At 44.7% G+C, this 19,038-nt stretch overlaps 1 protein-coding gene across 1 annotated transcript in view; it reads left to right on the top strand.

Moving 5' to 3' along the window:
- The window catches only part of EFCC1 (EF-hand and coiled-coil domain containing 1), a 230,146-nt gene that overhangs the window by 9,100 nt on the left and 202,008 nt on the right, over positions 1 to 19,038 (top strand). Inside the window, exon 2 of the mRNA XM_086938983.1 lies at positions 16,602 to 17,011. Coding sequence (XP_086795109.1) covers positions 16,602 to 17,011 — 410 coding nt within the window. The remainder of the gene's footprint in view (positions 1 to 16,601; positions 17,012 to 19,038) is intronic.

Raw genomic sequence — 19,038 nt, 5'->3', positions numbered from 1 at the left:
GTGGTGTCGTGGGGGGAGACCCCTTCCCTGTAGTCAAGCAAAGCTGGGTGTCCTGGGAAAAATGGTTTCAGGTTGGCTTTATGCATTCACTTTTAAACATAAGACAGGATCGTAAATGTATGGATGGCTAAGAATAAAAGGTGTTTACTTCTGTTGCACGAGCTGTAATGCAGACTTCCTTATTATTTGCACGCGGGTAAGGTGAAATCATCTTTATCTAAATGAGTTAGACAACATGTTATGTATCAGCAAAGGCTTCTTATAATCCAGAGACAGTGGCATGGTTCCAAATAAGAGGGCTGCCTATAAAATGTGTGAGATGCTCCTGTGATTCACTTGCCTCCCGCAAATACGACGGTCTGGAGATGAGGAATGGAGTCCCCTGAAGGGTGCCCCATGTCAACCCATCAAGTGCTACGGTGGACGTTAGATGTTTGCACCCAGTTGACATTGACCCACATTTTTGGAACTTGGAAGCCTGAAAAGGGGAGAGCGCAAGAAATCCACCCACCGCAGTCCCCAAAGGTATTACTAGGCCCGTCACCTACAAACCATACATCATTAAATCAACACCACCTGCTCAGAGACGTGGAAGGCCGCACTCATCATGGTCACCACAGACAGCTTCACCTTTCTTCTGAGTCATTGTACTTCACAGTTGTGCCAAGGGAACTTCACCTTTCTGAGCCCTCAAGTCATTTGTGGTGTACCACACGGGTTGGTGCTTTCCCACATCAGTGTCACAATAAGAAGCCCCAGCCTCGCCTATGAGCAAAAGAAGCCACATAATCCACACTTACTCTGAGGACAGGCATCTGTTCTTCAAGGTCATCAATCACCCTACAGTTTAAACAACCCCCTACCACACATCAGATATTTATTGGCAAAGTCAATAGGCCTGGCTTTGAAATGCCTGCTGTTTTTGGTCGTTTCTTTTTTTTGCAAGTATATGCAATAGGCATTAAAAGTGAAAAAAAATTCAATCCAATCAATAAGCATTAAAAAAGTAAAAATGTTTAAAGTGGCATGCATGGATTTGCAAAAAAAGTAAGTAAAAATGAGCTATCACAAAAAATAAATTCAAAAACATGAAATGAAAGCAGAACTGAAAGCAGAGATTCGCCTACCAGCCCTGGCACTGAAGTGGACTACTTTCTAGGAGGATGTACGCAGGTGCAATATCGAAATGCCTTCATTCTTAGTGAACTGAGCAAGTGACTGAAGAGGACTGACCATTGCTCCAAGCTGTAAGCTGCGTCGGCGGGAAAAAAATGTGAATGTCCCTTGCACAGACCAATGGGTGAAGAGGGCTAAGGGAAAGTCCCTCTATCTATATATGCTGGTACTTATTTTTAGGAAAACATGAAGCTCACGAAACAGGTAAAGCTGTCTCTACGCCACGCCTAAAAATGAATGGAGATCAAATGACTCTTCCTGAACAATGCAGGGAATGCAGTAAGACCATCATGAAGCAATTATAGAACGAAAGAAGATCCAGTCACCACTGATTAAGAAAGGTAAATACTTCCACAGCTGTAGAGCGACAGTAGATGAAGTGCAATGAGAGAATTCGGCAGGATCAGTTCTGTAAATTTGTATCTAAAGCAGACTTGCTGGGAGCCAATCAAATGCCTCCAGCCAACCAAAGTGTGTGGCCGCAAAGACATGTTGCCCACGTAAGCACCTTGAATGTAATACAAGCTAACAACCTTAACTAGAAAGTTTAAATAGCTGCAGTGAGATAAATCAAAAAGAGCCCACCATCAACCGTGTAGTCAAACTGAAACCAGATATGAGAGGGGTAGGACTCGTTGTGGAAGGCCCAATGAAAGAGAATGTCCCTTGTCCAGCCAAGAAATACTTATAGCCTTGGCAATACAACGCGAATCAGTTTGGGAAATCAAAGTCTTTTTCTTTAGAAGCGGGGCCATTTTAAAATGGCACGTATAAGTACATTTTCCAATATAGGTTTTTATATTGAGGGCTCAATCTAAAGTACAATCAGAGCCTTCATGTGCTCATATGCTCTATGCCCGAGCTGGGGTCTAGAATGCTGAGAATGAGTTATGTAATAGAATGTGTGAGGTGGAGTAGAAGCTAGGCGAGGAGAAAGAGCTGGAGGGAGGATGGAGCCCCATAAGACCTACCTGCTCTTGCTGTCGACTAAGTGCCTATCATGAAATAAAGAATTAATAATGTATCTCCTACCTGAGTGGCTCCAGACTTTATAGGAAGACCCGGTCCTTTAACTTCAACATCATCCTAACAAAGATCTAATTGTTTAGGCTCAAGATGCCAGCTTTTTTGGCAGGAATAAGCCACATATGTTTTATCGTGGAGGATGGTTTACCACACAGTAGTTGTATGGTTGATGCATCTTTCGTCACCTCTCGGTGCACTAGCATGGTGCACCAAATAGCAATTACTCAATATAAAACACAGAGGGCCTAATTCACAAAGGTAAACTTACACATTTGTGTAAGTTTGCACTTTTGAAGTATTCACAAAACTGCATTTTAAAAGTAAGTTTAAGAGTGTGGAGACTCCGCAGTGGGATAAGGCGGTGAACTCTGCGCATAGAAAGGTAGGACTGACCTATCTGTTTCTGTGCGGAGTTTTCCACCCCGAATGCAGTCTCTGCACTCATAAATTTAATATTAAAATGCAGTTTTGTGAATGTGGAAAAAGTGTAAACTTACGCAAACCTGGAAGTCTACCTTTGTGAATCAGGCCCTGGAATTGTACTTTTAGTGAGGTTGCTTCGTTCTCTGAGTATTATTTCTAATCTTATCACTTGTCGCTCTCCAAGTGGATTGAGAGTGCCGTCATATAATGACCTCCTTATACCCTGGTATTTACTGTGTACTGTGACATGCATTAGATTAGCCCCAGCCATGTAGGTTTCAGACAAAATCAAGACTAGTGGCACTGAGCATAACCAGGGAAGGACCCATCTCTGCCTGTCCTTGTTTTTCTGTGATTTGCTGCACACCATGCATTGCTTTAGGGCTCTTTATGTGTCACAAAACATCACTAGAGAAAGAACATGCATTACAAAAAGGGAACATGTAGGCTGTACACACCCTAAGTCAGCGAGAGCAGTATGTTTACCTTATTTTATTTGGCTTACTGGCTATGTTCTGGACTCATATTGATGACTCAGTGAGCAGAACTTGACTGGGAGTCCCCTTTTCATTCATCCATGCACTATTGAATGGTTTTTTGAGGTGACTATTGTAAGGCAGGAGAAGGAGAATGTTTACACACCCGTTCTCTCTTACACTCTTTTTCTCTATCCATCTTCCTCTCTCCCCTCTCCTCTCTTATATACCACATTCTCTTCCCTTTTTAATCCCTAGAAACACATTTTGTGTGTGGCATACACATATTTCACTCTTTCCCTCATTCAGTTCACTGACTGTTGCCAAGCAGCACAGTGTACTTACCACATACAATGGTCAGCTCCCATCAAAGGGCAGAGATGACATGGACAATAAAGTAGACACCATTTCTTCAGCCACTTGTACACTGCATGTTTGGTCTTTGAGAACTAAGTATTCCTTTCTACAGAGCTGTAAGCCATTATTTGCTCCTAAGGCATGGGTACTAGCTAATGAGTCAAGAGCACCTACTTCAGTTCAGTACTCAGTTAATCCTCAAGAGATACTTTTATAAACAGTGGATCTCAATAAGGAGCAGAGATTCATATGCATGAGTTATATGAATGAAAAACGTTGTCTTCGGTCAAGGGCAACCATTACAAAATGATATGAAAAACAACACTTATTGGACCATCAAACACAATGTGTTGCCCCTTTGGTGGCCTCAATTCAGCAGCCACTTTCAGTGGTTCAAAATTTAGGAGCCCATTAGGATGGAGGACGGACCTGCGTCCGTCCGCCACCCCCGAGGTGGAGGGACCGTCCACAGGGGCAGCGGCGGTCCCTCCGTTTGAATTAGGATGTGACCGCCACCCTGGCGGTCACATCCTGTATCTTTAACCTTGTGACGGGTGCTGCTTGAAGCAGCACCCGCCGCAAGGTTAAAAATGCATGTATTGCATTTACATGCACAAAGCGGCAGGCACCGCACGCACCCCCTGACACCCTGGGGGCCCGCAATGGGCCCCCAAACTCAAAAGAGCACATGCTTTTCCACGGTGGAAAAGCATGTTTCCTACCCCATCCTAATATGGCTGGTGGTGTCTGATAGACACCGCCACCAAATTAGAGCTTTTCCGCCACGGTCGCAAGGCGACCGCGGCGGAAAAGCGGCAGACGGTTTTCCCGTCCGACGATGACCCCCCAGCCATCCTAATCTGGCGGGGGGTCTTTGAAGGCACTGCTGCGGTGATTCCGCATCCTCCGGGCCGGCGGTGGCTTCCGCCGGCCCGGAGGATGCGGAATCACCGCAATCCTAATCGGCCCCTTAGTACGAGAAGACAATAGAAACATGCCTATTTCTCATATTTAAAAATTTTAATGAATAGCTTGTAAATCATCATGCACTCTGAGGGTCCTGTGTTCAATTGTTTTGTCAAATATATCTGATTTCAACCAATAATAAGAGAGCTTCTGGTGAGTGAAATATCATTGGAATAATATTCTTATTTCTCACAATGTATTCCATTCTTCAAATGGCATTAAAGTAGCCTAGAAACCCTGCTCTTCTCCAGAAAAAATGAATATTATATCTCGTTATTGAAAATAGCTTTGACGTATTATTTTTCCAGTTCTTAGATTCCATGATCCTGAGTTCATATTTTTCTAAGTAACTCAGGTTTATGTATTGACCATACTTAATAGATAGGCCTTCTCAGTCAGCACTGCCAGAAGATGACCTCGAATCAGGATATGGCATTATGACATGGCATTCTGAAGAAAAAACTGAAGACACGTTTCTTCATGGAGACTTTCTTATCCCTTTTCGACAGCACCAAGGTTACCCTTTTCTCTCTGAAAGGAACAGAGACCCTACTAGTGCAGGCAGACATTCACAGAGGCTTGGAGGTGAGGAAGCAGCATAAGATCCCCAAATCTGCTATCCTTGAAAACATTTTCACAATGTGAGCTAGGCAGAGAGAAGGCCTGTCCTTTGGGGGGCATTTCCTGGTGATAGGGCAGAGCTTTGAGTATGCCACTGTCTGAGCAGCCCTTGCACCATTCAGCGTGGTATGGTGAATGGGCCAGGATTTAAGTCTAGTAGCAAGTCAAGGTTTATGCCTCCCATATGCTGGTGAGGTTGCAACATTTTCAGTGGCCTGGTAGCTCTACAGAGCCTCTACACACAATTTCGGACCCTACTGTTTATGTAAGGGGTTTCCAGCTTACTTTGTGTTCACTTTGTGATGAGTGTCAATATCATATGACTCACGCTGGCACAGTGTGAGTTGGACCGACTGGATCCCAGAATCACTGTACACACCATCGCCAAGGGAAGGGTTTACCTATCACAAGAATGCCTCACAGGCGCCATCAGTACTACAAAATGGCTATCTGTCAGAAGCCAGCGCTTTATAAGATGAACAAATAAATTAGGATTCATGAGCTTAGAAATCTGGACCAGTGTGGGAGCATTCCAGCACCCACAGAGGTGGTATTGCGGCCTGAAATCGACTGTGCAGTGGCGGTAAGAAGATTGGGTAAAGAGTGGACTAGAAAACCTAGGTGGCATCAGGCTAGGTGTGCCAGTTCTTCAGCTTCGGCTAGTTCATTCTGGTGGCCTTAATGAAATGGCGGGGCTTCTTATACCCTGAGTCCAAGGAGAAGCCCCAAATAAGGAGCCTTATGGTGTATATAGGTGTATATATCTGCTGTACTGCAATTCCGAGTTGATTAATCTTTTACCCTTTATTTTTTATTATGTTGATAGAACAAATAAATAATGTTGTGTGTGTCCTTTGTCTCACTAGTGGCTGGAAAGGTTCTGTCCAGTGAAGTTAGCTTCATTTAATGTCCCCCCCCCCCCCCCCTTTCGCCTGTGAGAGTGAGACCTCTCACCCAAATACTGCACAGTAACACAGAGACGTTTGTCAGGGGGACTTAATTGCCTCTTGTGTTTCAAGTCCAGCTATTTAGGCCCATCAGCCAACAATAAACCGATTTTAACCCTTTGTGGGTGTTAACCGTTTTCTCTCTTTGAGATGGGAATGTTTGCTAAGGTGAAAGGACAATCCCAGGCAGAGTTCTATCAATCTCTTTTAGAACCCCTGAGGTGTTACTCTCCCGTCAAGAAGCCAATCGAGTCTGTTGTGTTTCTAAAACTCTTTCGAATGTCTTAATGGGTGTGTCACGAAGCGCTGCCCGGCCCTTCAGACAGGACTGACGAATGCCGTCTGGCTTCCTGCAGCCGACCACAACACCAGCACGAAATAATGCCGACCCGCCAAAAAACTGTCAGAACCTGTCTGAAGCCTCTGCTTCCGGCGGAGCAGACCTGTGTCAGACAGGAGAGCTGAATCCGATTGCGGTTACACGGGAGTGAGACTGGGACACAGTTGCCCCAGGGCAAATTATTTGTAGTATCCTCTTTAATTGAGGCTTTCACACCCAAACCTTCCGGATTGGAGGCAGTTTGCACTTGGAGTAAACAAACAAAAAAAGGAAAAAAAGGCAGCTTTACACGTGCGGCATAATTCTACCAAAAGGTGCACAATTCAACATTTTCCAACATTTCACCCCAGTTTCCTTGTTTTGAATATTTTGAATAAGCAGAGAGACACAACAAAGTTGATTTTGGCTTCCGGATGACCACTGGCCAAGTGTTCTCCTGGCACACCCAGGATAGGACAGGGACTTAGCTCAAGAGGGGTGTTGTTTCGGCTGTTACACTGCCCTAAAACATATGTATTCAGTAGTAAATAGTTGAGTAGAAATGCTTTCAGTCAGGCAATGTGACGTGTCTGTTGGATTGCACCTGGGATTTGTACATGCCCACCCTGCTTTCAAAATCACACACTATCTCTCATCTATGTTTTGAAGGCATTAAATATGTTGATTACTTAGAAAATCGGAAGATAGGATGCCATCTTTCTCTGTTAAAAATATCAGCCATTTGTTTATCCTAGAAGAGCAAGAAGCTGCTACATGAATAAGAACGTGTGTAAAATCCTCCCTATTCCTTTTTAGGTTTCGCTGGGGGGCGGAGCCGTTAGGCTCCTCCTCCAGAGAAATCTGTAGTTTCTAGTATGGGTTACTTGAACACGCCCCCCGCCTCATTGGCTAGCTCCATAAATGGAGCCTAGCCATTGGACGAGGGGCCTGTCCATCAATGCCGGACCAGACACGGGGGCGTTCCCGAGATTCTTTGGCTTTGGCGACGTCACGCGACGCCGGGAACGCCCCCGAGTCTGGTCCGGCCGGGCCGTGCTTGCTGCTGTCCTGCCTTGTGTCCCTCCTCCCGCCGTCCCCACGTTTCCCGCCTCCCTCCCGCCGTCCGTTCCTCTCGTGTCCTTTCCCGCCCCCCTCCCGCCCCCTGTGTCTTCTCCCGCCCCCTCCCGCCGTCCGTTCCTCTCCCGCCCCCCCCCGTGTCCTCGTAGGTGCTGCCGCCATTTTTTTATTTTTTTTTTTAAACCGCGGCTGCCCACGCCGCACTTGTGCCAATTTTCGTGCCTCCCGCCCCCTCCCGCCGTCCGTTCCTCTCCCGGCCCCCCGTGTCCTCGTAGGTGCTGCCGCCCGGCAGCTGCTCGGCACCTTGGCCGAGGCACGAAGGGGCTGCGACCGCATTGGTGGCTCGTCGACAGAGGCGCGCTCTGATTGGCCGCTGCAGTGGGCCTGTCCCCGTGAGCTGCGCCGCCGTTGGTTGGAGCCTCGCCGCGTCATCAGGATCTGCCCCGGGAGCCGCGCTGTGAGTGGCTGACTCCGGGGGAACCCTCGACGTCAGCGGAGGCCAGTGGGAGCTGCGACGGGGGCCGTGCCTGCGAGGGTGAGTCACACCGTTTTTCCATGGCGCCTCCCTTTAACCTGAATTTCACATCCTTGTTTTACAGTACAGAACATATTGTCACCTCACCAAAACAGCACCGACCATGTTTTTTATTAATATTTTTGGTAGTTTTATATAGCGCTAATTCGGCCCAAGGGCATCGGGGTCCATTACATGGGAGATGAAGTGATTTGTCCGGAATCACAGGTTGTTGAGCCGACGCCGAGACTGGAGCCGCATTCCTAGGTTCTGAAGTGCGCAGCTCTCGTCGTAATGCCACATGCACTTTTACCCACAACGTCAGCAGAGAGCGTCTGCATAAATAGTATAAAAGTATAATTATACATATTTATACTGCATTAACACCTGCGCTACTTCAACAGATACGGATACGGACAGATACGGCTAGCAATCCTTACAATAATTCGACGGATCTCTTCAAGGCGCTATCGGAGGTGCTTTAACAGTCGTGGATAAACAAGTTGCAGCCATCGCTGTACGCTTGTTCATAGACTAAAGGCATAAAATGCGTGTCTCAGTGGGTGACGTAAGGGCGGTAGTCTTTACCTCACCAATGCTCGTCCGCGCCAATCATGGCCTTACTTTCTGTCTCTGGCAGGCTGATTATTCATTCGTCATCATCAGAGTCCATTTGTTTGCCGTTGCAGACTACAGTGGTCAGCCGAGACTACCATTTCTTTTTTTATCATCGTGTAGTCAAACTATTTGAGAGGATTAATCAGGGGATATATATAACCCGATACTAAGACCAGCACTCTCAGGGAAACTGAGTGCCATGCTAGCAGGGCCCATGCTGAAGCCATTCCTGCTGCCTGGGCAGAAAGGGGAAGATATATATTTATTTATTGGAAGACAGAGCTTACTGTGGTATAGCTATTGCCCGAACATGAAAGTTCAGCACTCCTACATTTATTCATAAAACGCTGTCTGCTTCGCCTGAGCCAGACCAAGCCTTTTCTGTTTTTTAAAAACATTTTTTATCAAAGAATAGGAAATATCTTTACTTGCTCTGAATTTGAAGACAGCACTGAGAACCAAATATTTCTGACTGGCTTGGCATCTCCTTTTGGCACGTGGAGCAAAAGACAATCCTCGCAGAAGCCCGGTTTCCATAGCGCTCCACCTGGTACCGTGTTCTGCTGTGTAATATCAAATGAGTCGGAGAGAGCACTTACATTTCATTCATAAGGAGAACAAGCATTGGCAAAGCCAGTAGTACTCAAGGACTATTGTCTTTGTCAGTGGTGTCTAGATTGGCAAACGTGAATTATCCATTCTATTTCTGGAGTTCGTCTGCTACAACTACAGATCTCCCTACACTGTCAGTCTGTAAAAGCTTGGCAGTCCTGTTTTCATTGTGGCAGTTTCCTAACAGCAATCCTTCATTCCAGTTAAATAAGTGAGCTCTAACTTGCCCACAAGGGCTCGTGACAAAAACCTTCAAGTATGTAGACTTTGGGGGTTTCGTTTTTCATAAGACCCTGGATCGTGATTGCCATTCATGTCCTGTATCCTGGCTCTAGTGTATTTATATTTTACCTCTGGTGAAAATATTAAATTGATAGTGCCTGCAGTGTCCGTCTGTCTGTCTGTGTGTGTGCCTGCAGTGTCCGTCTGTCTGTGTGCGTGCAGTGTCCGAGGTCCGTCTGTCTGTGTGCCTGCAGTCTCTGTCTGTCTGTGTGCCTGCAGTGTTTAACGTCCGTCTTTCTATGTGTGTGCTGCAATGTCAGCCTGTCTGTTCGTTCCCCCAGCAAAAAAAAAAGTGAGCACCTACTGTCAAGGCAACCACAGTGTCATGGAGCAGCCCCTCTCCTATCTGTTCCTTCCTTCAACAAATCTCGCACCGGGTGAAACGCCGAAGATGCGCCACTCGTGCCAGCAGGAATAAGAAACAACCCTTGTGTCTAGGTTTACAATGTCAACCGGCCAGGATACGGTGCCTGTCTGTGTGCCTGTAGTGTCCATCTGTCTGTGTGCCTGTAGTGTCCATCTGTCTGTGTGCCTGAAGTGTCCGTCTGTCTGTGTGCCTGTAGTGTCCGTCTGTCTGTGTGCCTGTAGTGTCCGTCTGTCTGTGTGCCTGTAGTGTCCGTCTGTCTGTGTGCCTGTAGTGTCCCGCTGTCTGTGCGCCTGCAGTGTCCATCTGTCTGATTGCAATGTCCGTCTATCTGTGTGCCTGCGGTGATCGGCTGTCTGCCTGCCTGCAGTGTCCGTGGTCCGTCTGTCTGTGTGTGTGCCTGCAGTGTCCGTCTGTCTGTGTGCGTGCAATGTCAGCCTGTCTGTGTGTCTGCAGTGTCCGAGGTCCGTCTGTCTGTCTGTGTGCCTCCAGTGTCCGTCTATCTGTGTGCCTGCAGTCTCTGTCTGTCTGTGTGCCTGCAGTGTCTAAGGTCCGTCTTTCTGTGTGCGTGCTGCAATGTCAGCCTGTCTGTTCGTTCCCCCAGCAAAAAAAAGTGAGCAACCACTGTCAAGGAAACCACAGTGTCATGGAGCAGCCCCTCTCCTATCTGTTCCTTCCTTCAACAAATCTCGCACAGGGTGAAACGCCGAAGATGCACCACTCCGTGCCAGCAGGAATAAGAGGACTTTGCAAACAGCAAAAAAAAAATGGAGCACATTAAAACTTTGCTGCGCAGCCATGTAAGAGGCAGGGCATGTCTGCGCTTGTGCAAAGTAGTATATTATAACCAGCCACGTAAAAGGGCCGATCTGCGCTTGCGCAGAGTCCCCATCTCCAGACCTCACACGCGTCACCCAGCATCACAGGCACTGGTCACGCTCGAACCCGCGCCATCTTAAACCTTTGCACCTAGGATCTCCGTGCAAACCAGAGCGCTCCACAGCCCGGGGATGAAGTGCTGTGTAAATGTCACAGTGCAGTACATGGTATAGGCCAATTCTACTACAGTACCTGCTTCAGTGCACACTTGCACTGAGAGCAACTGCTGTGCTGTGACAGCTGTGTGGGCGGATGGCTGTGAGAGCTGTGTGGGCTGTGAGAGCTGTGTGGGCTGTGAGAGCTGTGTGGGCTGTGAGAGCTGTGTGGGCTGTGAGAGCTGTGTGGGCTGTGAGAGCTGTGTGGACTGTGAGAGCTGTGTGGACTGTGAGAGCTGTGTGGGCTGTGAGAGCTGTGTGGGCTGTGAGAGCTGTGTGGGCTGTGAGAGCTGTGTGGGCTGTGAGAGCTGTGTGGGCTGTGAGAGCTGTGTGGGCTGTGAGAGCTGTGTGGGCTGTGAGAGCTGTGTGGGCTGTGAGCTGTGTGGGCTGTGAGAGCTGTGTGGGCTGTGAGAGCTGTGTGGGCTGCGAGAGCTGTGTGGGCTGTGAGGGCTGTGAGGGCTGTGTGGGCTGTGAGGGCTGTGAGGGCTGTGAGGGCTGTGAGGGCTGTGTGGGCTGAGAGCGCTGAGAGCTGTGTTGGGCTGAGAGCTGTGTTGGGCTGAGAGGGCTGTGTGGGCTGTGTGGGCTGTGTGGGCTGTGTGGGCTGTGAGGGCTGAGAGAGCTGAGAGCTGTGTGGGCTGAGAGAGCTGAGAGCTGTGTTGGGCTGAGAGCTGTGTGGGCTGTGTTGGGCTGAGAGCTGTGTGGGCTGTGTTGGGCTGAGAGCTGTGTGGGCTGTGTCGGCTGTGGGCTGTGTGGGCTGAGAGAGCTGTGTGGGCTGTGAGAGCTGTTGGCAATATAAATAACAATGCCATTTATTTATAAGTAAAAAAAAAAGAAATGTCATGAGCAATGCCAATAACTCTAACTTTTCCAAAGGCGAAACCATTGCATTGTAAATGCTTGTTAACTTGTTAAGTCTGTCTCTGCTTGCTTTAATAATCATGAAAACACATCTCAGTATACTTTTTGAAGTGACTGATTTTTGCATTTACTGTTTTAAGTTTATATTTCAAGGGATATTAATGCTGATTTTTAATTTTCTTGCTGCACGTGACCGAAAATTGCTGGTCATGTTGGTAAAACAAGTCCTGGCCTGTGGGCAACCATAATTCAGGAATTAGAATCATTCGCTCTAACAGCAGAGCACAGCAAGAAAGACAATGCTGGAGTCTGCCAGTTTTAGAATCATGCCAATCTGTAGCATTCTGGAAGACCGATTAGAGAATACTTTGATGCCTTAATACCATAGCCAAAATATTGAGGACAAAAATATCGAAAAGAAAGTGGATATTGGGAAGCATAGATGTGTTATTGTTAACTCCACACCTATGTACCTTGACGATATATGCATAGATGTGGAGTTATGTATAGAAAACGTATACCTACTTAGCCGTCTACAGTTTTGCCCTCAATATTATGGCTACTCTATTAACACCTTCAGCGCGGCGCGAATTTTCGCGCTGCGCTGAACGTTCTATTGAGCGGGCGGGGCCATGACAGAACGGTTCCGTCATAAGCACAGCCCAACCGGCGCTCATGACGGAACCGCTCCGTCATGAGCACCGAAGGGGTTAAGGTATTACGTTATTCCCTAAACAATATCAGGAGAGGTGTGGTGCAGCAGCCAGAGCGGCTGACTCCAGAGCGCAAGTATCATGGTTTGATCTCTGTTGGTGGTGGCAGCTCAACATCTTGTGACGCTGGGCAATAGCTCACTTAATCTCCTCGACGGCCCCCAGCGCCTTGAAACCCATAAGGGAGTGATATGTTTGCGCTTTACGATTATGGATTATTATTATTAATATTACCCACACCATTTGAATCGTAATTGCCTGCAGAATTCAGGGTTATGACACAAATTGTAATGTGTGAAGCTGTTTATTCTTTTCCCAACAGCAAACTCTCTAATTAAGTTACACCATACAGAGAGATGCTGCTTCTATTATCAGTTGCATTGAAAATTTCGAATTCTAAACTGTAATCTTTTCTATCTGACCCGGTGTCAGCCATGATCGGTTTGATGGCTCATTCATAGGGTACTGCTGATGTCTACAGTAAGTCAAGATTTTTTTTCTCCTGCTTGATGCCTTTTACCAGGTAACACCCCTCTACAGCACTCCTCGTGAAGTAGGTAACTGAATATAAAAAAACATTGAAATGAGCTAATGAAACACCTTCACATAGGTTAAGAAAGATTAAAACGTCCTCACAGAGGCCCAATCGACAGAAGTCTAGTTTGTATTGTGCCTGGAAGTACACCTTTGTCCATTTCCTTTATGGCTTTGATCTATTTTTAGCAACCAATATAAATATATAATTCGATAATAAGATGCACAAGTTCACTGGTTTTACGTTCATGCAGCTCCACCAGACACATTGGTTCCCAAAATGTAATAACTACCCTCATATTTATGTACAAATACTTCATTAATCACTTTCATCTATAGCGACCTCCTCACATTCTATCATTGATTTATACACTTACTCAGTCACCCGCTAACTCATTCACTGAATGACCGATAACTTGTTTACTTTCTCAGAAGACCACCACTTTTTCTTCTGGGATTTGTAAATAGAAAAATTTGTGTTCACCTTCGCTTTGCAAGTCGAGCATTAATAGAACACAATTACTCTAACCTATTTTTGAAATATTATTTCCTGGTCATTTGACCAAAAATGACAGTCAGGATTCTCATTATGAATGGTGTGATGAGTCGTATCTAGGTTATGAACTCTGTCAAAATGGAGAAGCGGGTTGTCGTGCTGTGTGCATACGTCTTTGTGTAAGCTCTGTGTCACAAGTCTCAATCGAGACAGAGTTTACTGAGCTTATTTCAGGTGTGACAAATTAGCTAAAAGGGAAGCATGTATGTTCTGCTGTATATGCATAGGCTACCTTACGAAGGCATCAGCAGGCATGTAAATGTAAATGTCTTGTAAAGCACACTGCTGCTCTGAGGCATTGTGGCGCTGTAGACCACTGGGGAACCCGTCCTGGCTATCCCTACTGGGTATCTCCAAGGTGAAACCAGGCATCCCCGACGAATGTGGGGGGCCGTTGTAGAGATGAGGCAAGCTAATGCCCAGAGTTGCCGAGTCTGATCCCTGGTTAGAGTATGCACCAAGGCGAGAATTATCGAGTCCGATGTCCCTGGTCCACGACCCTGCTGCATCGGGAATTGAACCCTGTCCCGGGCCTTTTTCTGCTTCCGGGTCTGCCGCCTCTAACCAGTGAGCCACACCACTCCACCAGGCATGACCTACTGGTTTGTCCCTTTCAGAGCTTTTTTTGCCACAAGAAGCAAGTTTCAGTAGGACCTCATTAACAATTTATCAAGCTTCATGGAATCCAACCAACCATGACCTTCCGATGTATTTCGACCTCAACAAAAGTGTGTAGATAAATCTTTGTAATGCTCACAGAAACCTGCTTTGATTCTATCTGCTAGATGGTTGGGTTTTGTTGTAGCTCAACCACAGCTCTTATTTCACTAACAATCCACTTTTTGTAATTAATCTCCAAGGTACATACTCCACATTGTTCAACATATACGGACAAGTAAGATATTTTTACATTAGAGGGGGCATGGTACAGAGTATTGAATGAAGTAAGGGAAGTCAGTGTGATTATATAGTATACAAGATAAATTAATACACATGAACAGACAAAAACGGTCTTCTCTGAGCTTCATATAGGAACTTATCTCCTGACCTTGATCCCCTGTGGTTGTGCAACTAATTTGCCACTCCCAATATCAGTTTAACTTGCTATAGGCAATACTTTAACAAATATATAACCATGGGTATTTTTCTGATATAGTACAAAAATACTGAAGAATTCAAGTTCTTAAAATATTGCAATTCCCTTACAAAAATCTTTTTGAGGAGGCCCTATAGTGCAATTATTTCTCCCACACGCCCAAGGACAGGGTGTGAGCAATATTATGTTAGTCCCCATGAGAGTAGTAAGTACTCCTAAAGTATTTGCACTGGTGTGGATTTCCTTCCATCCAACATTGTACTAAGTGTGGAGGGCTTCTACTGTGACCTGTCCACAAGCTTTGAAAATCATGCTTCTGGCAATGCCTTCGAATTTCCACAAACCCAACCATCAACAGGAGAGAGTAACTGCAACAAAAATACTATTCTATAACAACTTCTCTATTATCTGCTTCAATTCTTTCTTCAGAATCTCGATTCGAAGACACTTTCTCTGCATTACAGTTAGCCTGGGGAATAGTTTAGATTATATTGTTAGGTCACAAGCATTAACAGTTACTAGTTTTGTCCCTTCAAGTGTAGAGTAGATGTGTTTGTTCACAAGTGAAAGTGTCTTGTTAATATTCACAAACACGATTTCCCGTAGATGGGTGACAGGTACTCGGGATAGATGCTCGCCTTCTTAGGTTAATGTTGGATCTGAGCAAGCACCATGTACTACATGATCATTAGGGACTCACCATCTACATGCTGGGACTTATGAAAGGCAATGTCCTCTTTTCTGTGCGGGGCAGGGTGTATTGGGAAGAATATATTGGGTCTTCAGTGGCCAGTGTTTTTGTTTTAAATTTCTGCCTTTGGATTTTTTTTTTAAATTAGAAATAGCAAATTCTAGACACAGATCTGCCTACACAGGCAGAGTGTGAGATGCCTTCACTGGAGGGTTTACAAATGCTTGTTTGTCGTTAGTGTTTTGCATGTACAAGTTCCCTGTAAACATTATGTACCTATAGTTATCCATCAGTGAGAAATGCTCTCATTCATCTAAAATGGAGTGGCTCCCGTACTTAATTTGTAATAGAATGAGTGCTGGTGCCCAAAGCTCTGCACAGAGGTCCATGGCCAGCGCTATTAAAAATCAGTATGCTGACTACCAATGCTGCGTATCTTGAATCCACCTCATGCCTCTTTAATTCACTGCCAGACACTCCTTGTCCCTTCATCTCACCCTTATCAGTTGCTGCTTTCTCCCATTGTGCAGATTTTTCCATCTTTCTCTTTCTCTGACTTTCCTGTTTGTGTATTTTTTTATATCTTGCTCTCGGTGTGATGATCAAAAATACACGCCAGTCCCCAAAAATGAGTGCCGGTGGCTCCACCGGCAACCTCACTCTAACATTAGGCACAGAGTGCATCCACTTGCTGATTGTGTGATGAGTGAGTTGGCTTTATGGTGCAGGATATGTTTGCATTTAGATATCAAAAGCCTAGCTAGAGAGCAGTAAAGTTCTGAATATTAATGAAGGAGTTGTGAAACAATACAAGCTCAATCATGGATTTAAACATATTGATTTACATTTCAAATACTTAAAATTGCATTAAATTCACATCATTTACAATTTAGGACCCTGGAAGCTTAGGCATGCTCCCAAAATTGCATGATTTCTGTCAAGACCAAGTTTCCAGCTTTGCCACTACCCACTAGGGCAAGCTGATTTACTCAATCAGTGCACTTTACACATTTTGCAAAGGTTGTGTGTGAAGTATCTGCTTCATCTTTAAATTAAAAACTAAGCATATTATGGCTTTACCTAAATATTAACACTATGTTGGATTTGTTGTCTGTAGAAATTCTTTCCTATTTATTAAAATACAATATTTACAGATGTTGCTATTCATGATTAAGTTGGATGCTATACATTAGCAGTACTTTGGAGTGTAAAGAGTTGTAACAGGAGTGGGGTAGTTTCATGTTAAACTTTTGAAATACTTGCTAAAAATATTCAAATATTATATATACTAGTAGGACAGTTTACCTTTTTTTCACCTGCTTCTCCACATCTGTATTGCAGGTAGGACTTTGGAAGAGTCACGCCAGCCATCAGAATGAGGGAGGTTGCTCCATCGCAAGGCGACGACTGTTCAGCCGCAGCCACTCGCAGACCACCAAGGGACTTCAGAGTGTCTTAAAGGAGGTCGAACTAATCCGTAGCTCCCGAGACGGACAGATTGCGGAGGCAATTAGGTTTAACCAAGAACTGGAAAAGGAGCTTAGGAAATCTCAGGACGCGCTGGTGGCCTTGGAAGATTGCAACCGGGGCCTTAAGAGAGAGCAGGCGGACATGAGGAAGAAGGTGGAGGAAGCCCGTCTGGCTGTCATGAACAGCCTTGGCAAAGTCAAGGACCTGGAAGCCAAGTCCAACAAAGTGCCCATTCTGCAGGCCCACGTCCAGCAGCTGGAATCCGAGGTGGATTATTTCAGGTAGGTCGAACTTGAAGAAAATGCAATCCCTTTATCGTGCTCTTCCAGGAGGTAAGTTCCTTTTTATTGGGTTTCATGAAAATTCTTTGTATGTCTGCATTGCCTTTACCACTGAGGTGGATGTGTTCTAGCTGCTTCCACGAGCATCATTTGGTAACTCTAACCAATCAAGAGGCTTGCCAACACTTCATTAAAATTCTAACTTCTTTCAAAGTACAACTACTGTCATTGGCTAAGATGTTACGCTCAGATACCTGTCAAGTAGTAACTAACTCGACCATGCATTACCTTGTCACCAAAATGTGGGAAGATTACGGTCTTCAGCAATTCAATATCACATCGGGGGTATATTATTGGGTCAACACCCAATGGTTAAGAATATTCTGAGTTCAAATAATATTTGCAAGCTATTGTCACAAAACATTTGTTTGAGCAGATTTCACAATTACATTTAGAAATATTAAGTTTGACAGAAAATATGGGTATTTAAGCCCTTTAAATCCACATTTCTCTGCTTTCTCCTGTCTCACTGACACTCTGTGAGTTACATATTTACATTAGTTCTCTTAGTGCTGCTAGTCCACTGTGGCTGTGCTGAGCTTTTTTCTTTAACTCTTTCACTTTTGCAACCACTCTCCTTGGGAGGCAGCTGTAAGCATTTGCCACTTGTTAGTGTTAGAATATTTTTAGTATTACTTGTAGAACACTCCTTATATTTTGTACTCTTGTTATAATGGCAATATTAAACTCACTGTTGCATCTTACACTTAGTTATTTTCTTTAAGGTTTAAAATAGCTGTTAAGTCCATGAACTCTTAAGTGTGTGACTATTTAGAATCGTTATTGTCTCTTCATTGAACATGTAATTTATATAATTCTTCACTTTAGAAGCTTTGCTTTGGACTGTTTCTTTCAACTAAATTAATAATTAAGCAATTGCTATCTATATATAACAGGCTGATACATTGGATAATAGCAGTTAGAAGCTTGACATATTTACAAAGAATGTATGATGTTACAACACATACTTTTACAACGCATTTTTTACAATGCAACATCCATTACAACGCATTCCATTACAACGTATGCCATTACAATGAATTTTTGAAAACTACCTCTACAACACATTCCATTACAAAGCATACTACCTTTACAACGCATACCATTACACCACATACCATTACATTGCATGTATGGTAAGTATTGGATAGTGTAGGGGTAAAAATTACTATTCTAACTCCAGGGGGTGCAACAGTAGGGTAAGTGTTGGATAGTATAGGGGTAAACATTACTATTCTAACTCCAGGGGGTGCAACAGTAGGGTAAGTGTTGGATATTGTAAGGGTACTATGCGTTGTGATGGTATGCGTTGTAATGGTATGCGTTGTAATGACTGCGTTGGAATGGTATGCGTTGTAGTGTCACGTGTTGTAATGTTTGCGTTGTAATGGCATGCGTTGTAATGGATGTTGCGTTGTAAAAGTTTTGTTGTAATGGTAGTGCGTTGTAAAAGTTGTGTTGTAAAGGTTTTTTCCCTTTACAAACAACACTGCTATTGGTAATTAAATATTGTATGTAACCTAATCAATATTAGAGCCATTTTTTATCCTATTTTTACATTCCATGTCCAATTATGCATATATGTGAGGCTGGATTAATCCCATTTGTTCACTCTCTTTTCATTGGTTGGTCGCCACAATCAACTAACTATGCTTGTGTAAAAGACGCCTGTGGTGTAATTATCCATTTATGATAAAACTCATGGACGTAGGGGATAAGTTGGAAAGTCGGATAGAGAGGAATTGGTTACCTGCTCCTTATTTTGGCACATTTTGCACTTGAGCACTATTCATTCACCAAGAAAAGCAAATAAGCAATTGTTTTACTTGTGTACCTCATTGTGGCGTTTGTTGCGACCTACACTACGGAGAATGCAGTGTTGGCACTCTGAAGATTTGTTTCTGTTGGGCACATATAGCCTTCATCCTTACAGAGATGTAACCTCCAAAACACAATGTATTGCTCTG

This window comes from Lissotriton vulgaris, chromosome 9 (genome assembly GCF_964263255.1).
Source record: "Lissotriton vulgaris chromosome 9, aLisVul1.2, whole genome shotgun sequence".
Classification (NCBI taxonomy): Eukaryota; Metazoa; Chordata; class Amphibia; order Caudata; family Salamandridae; genus Lissotriton; species Lissotriton vulgaris.
This window is presented reverse-complemented; position numbering and strand designations above follow the sequence as displayed.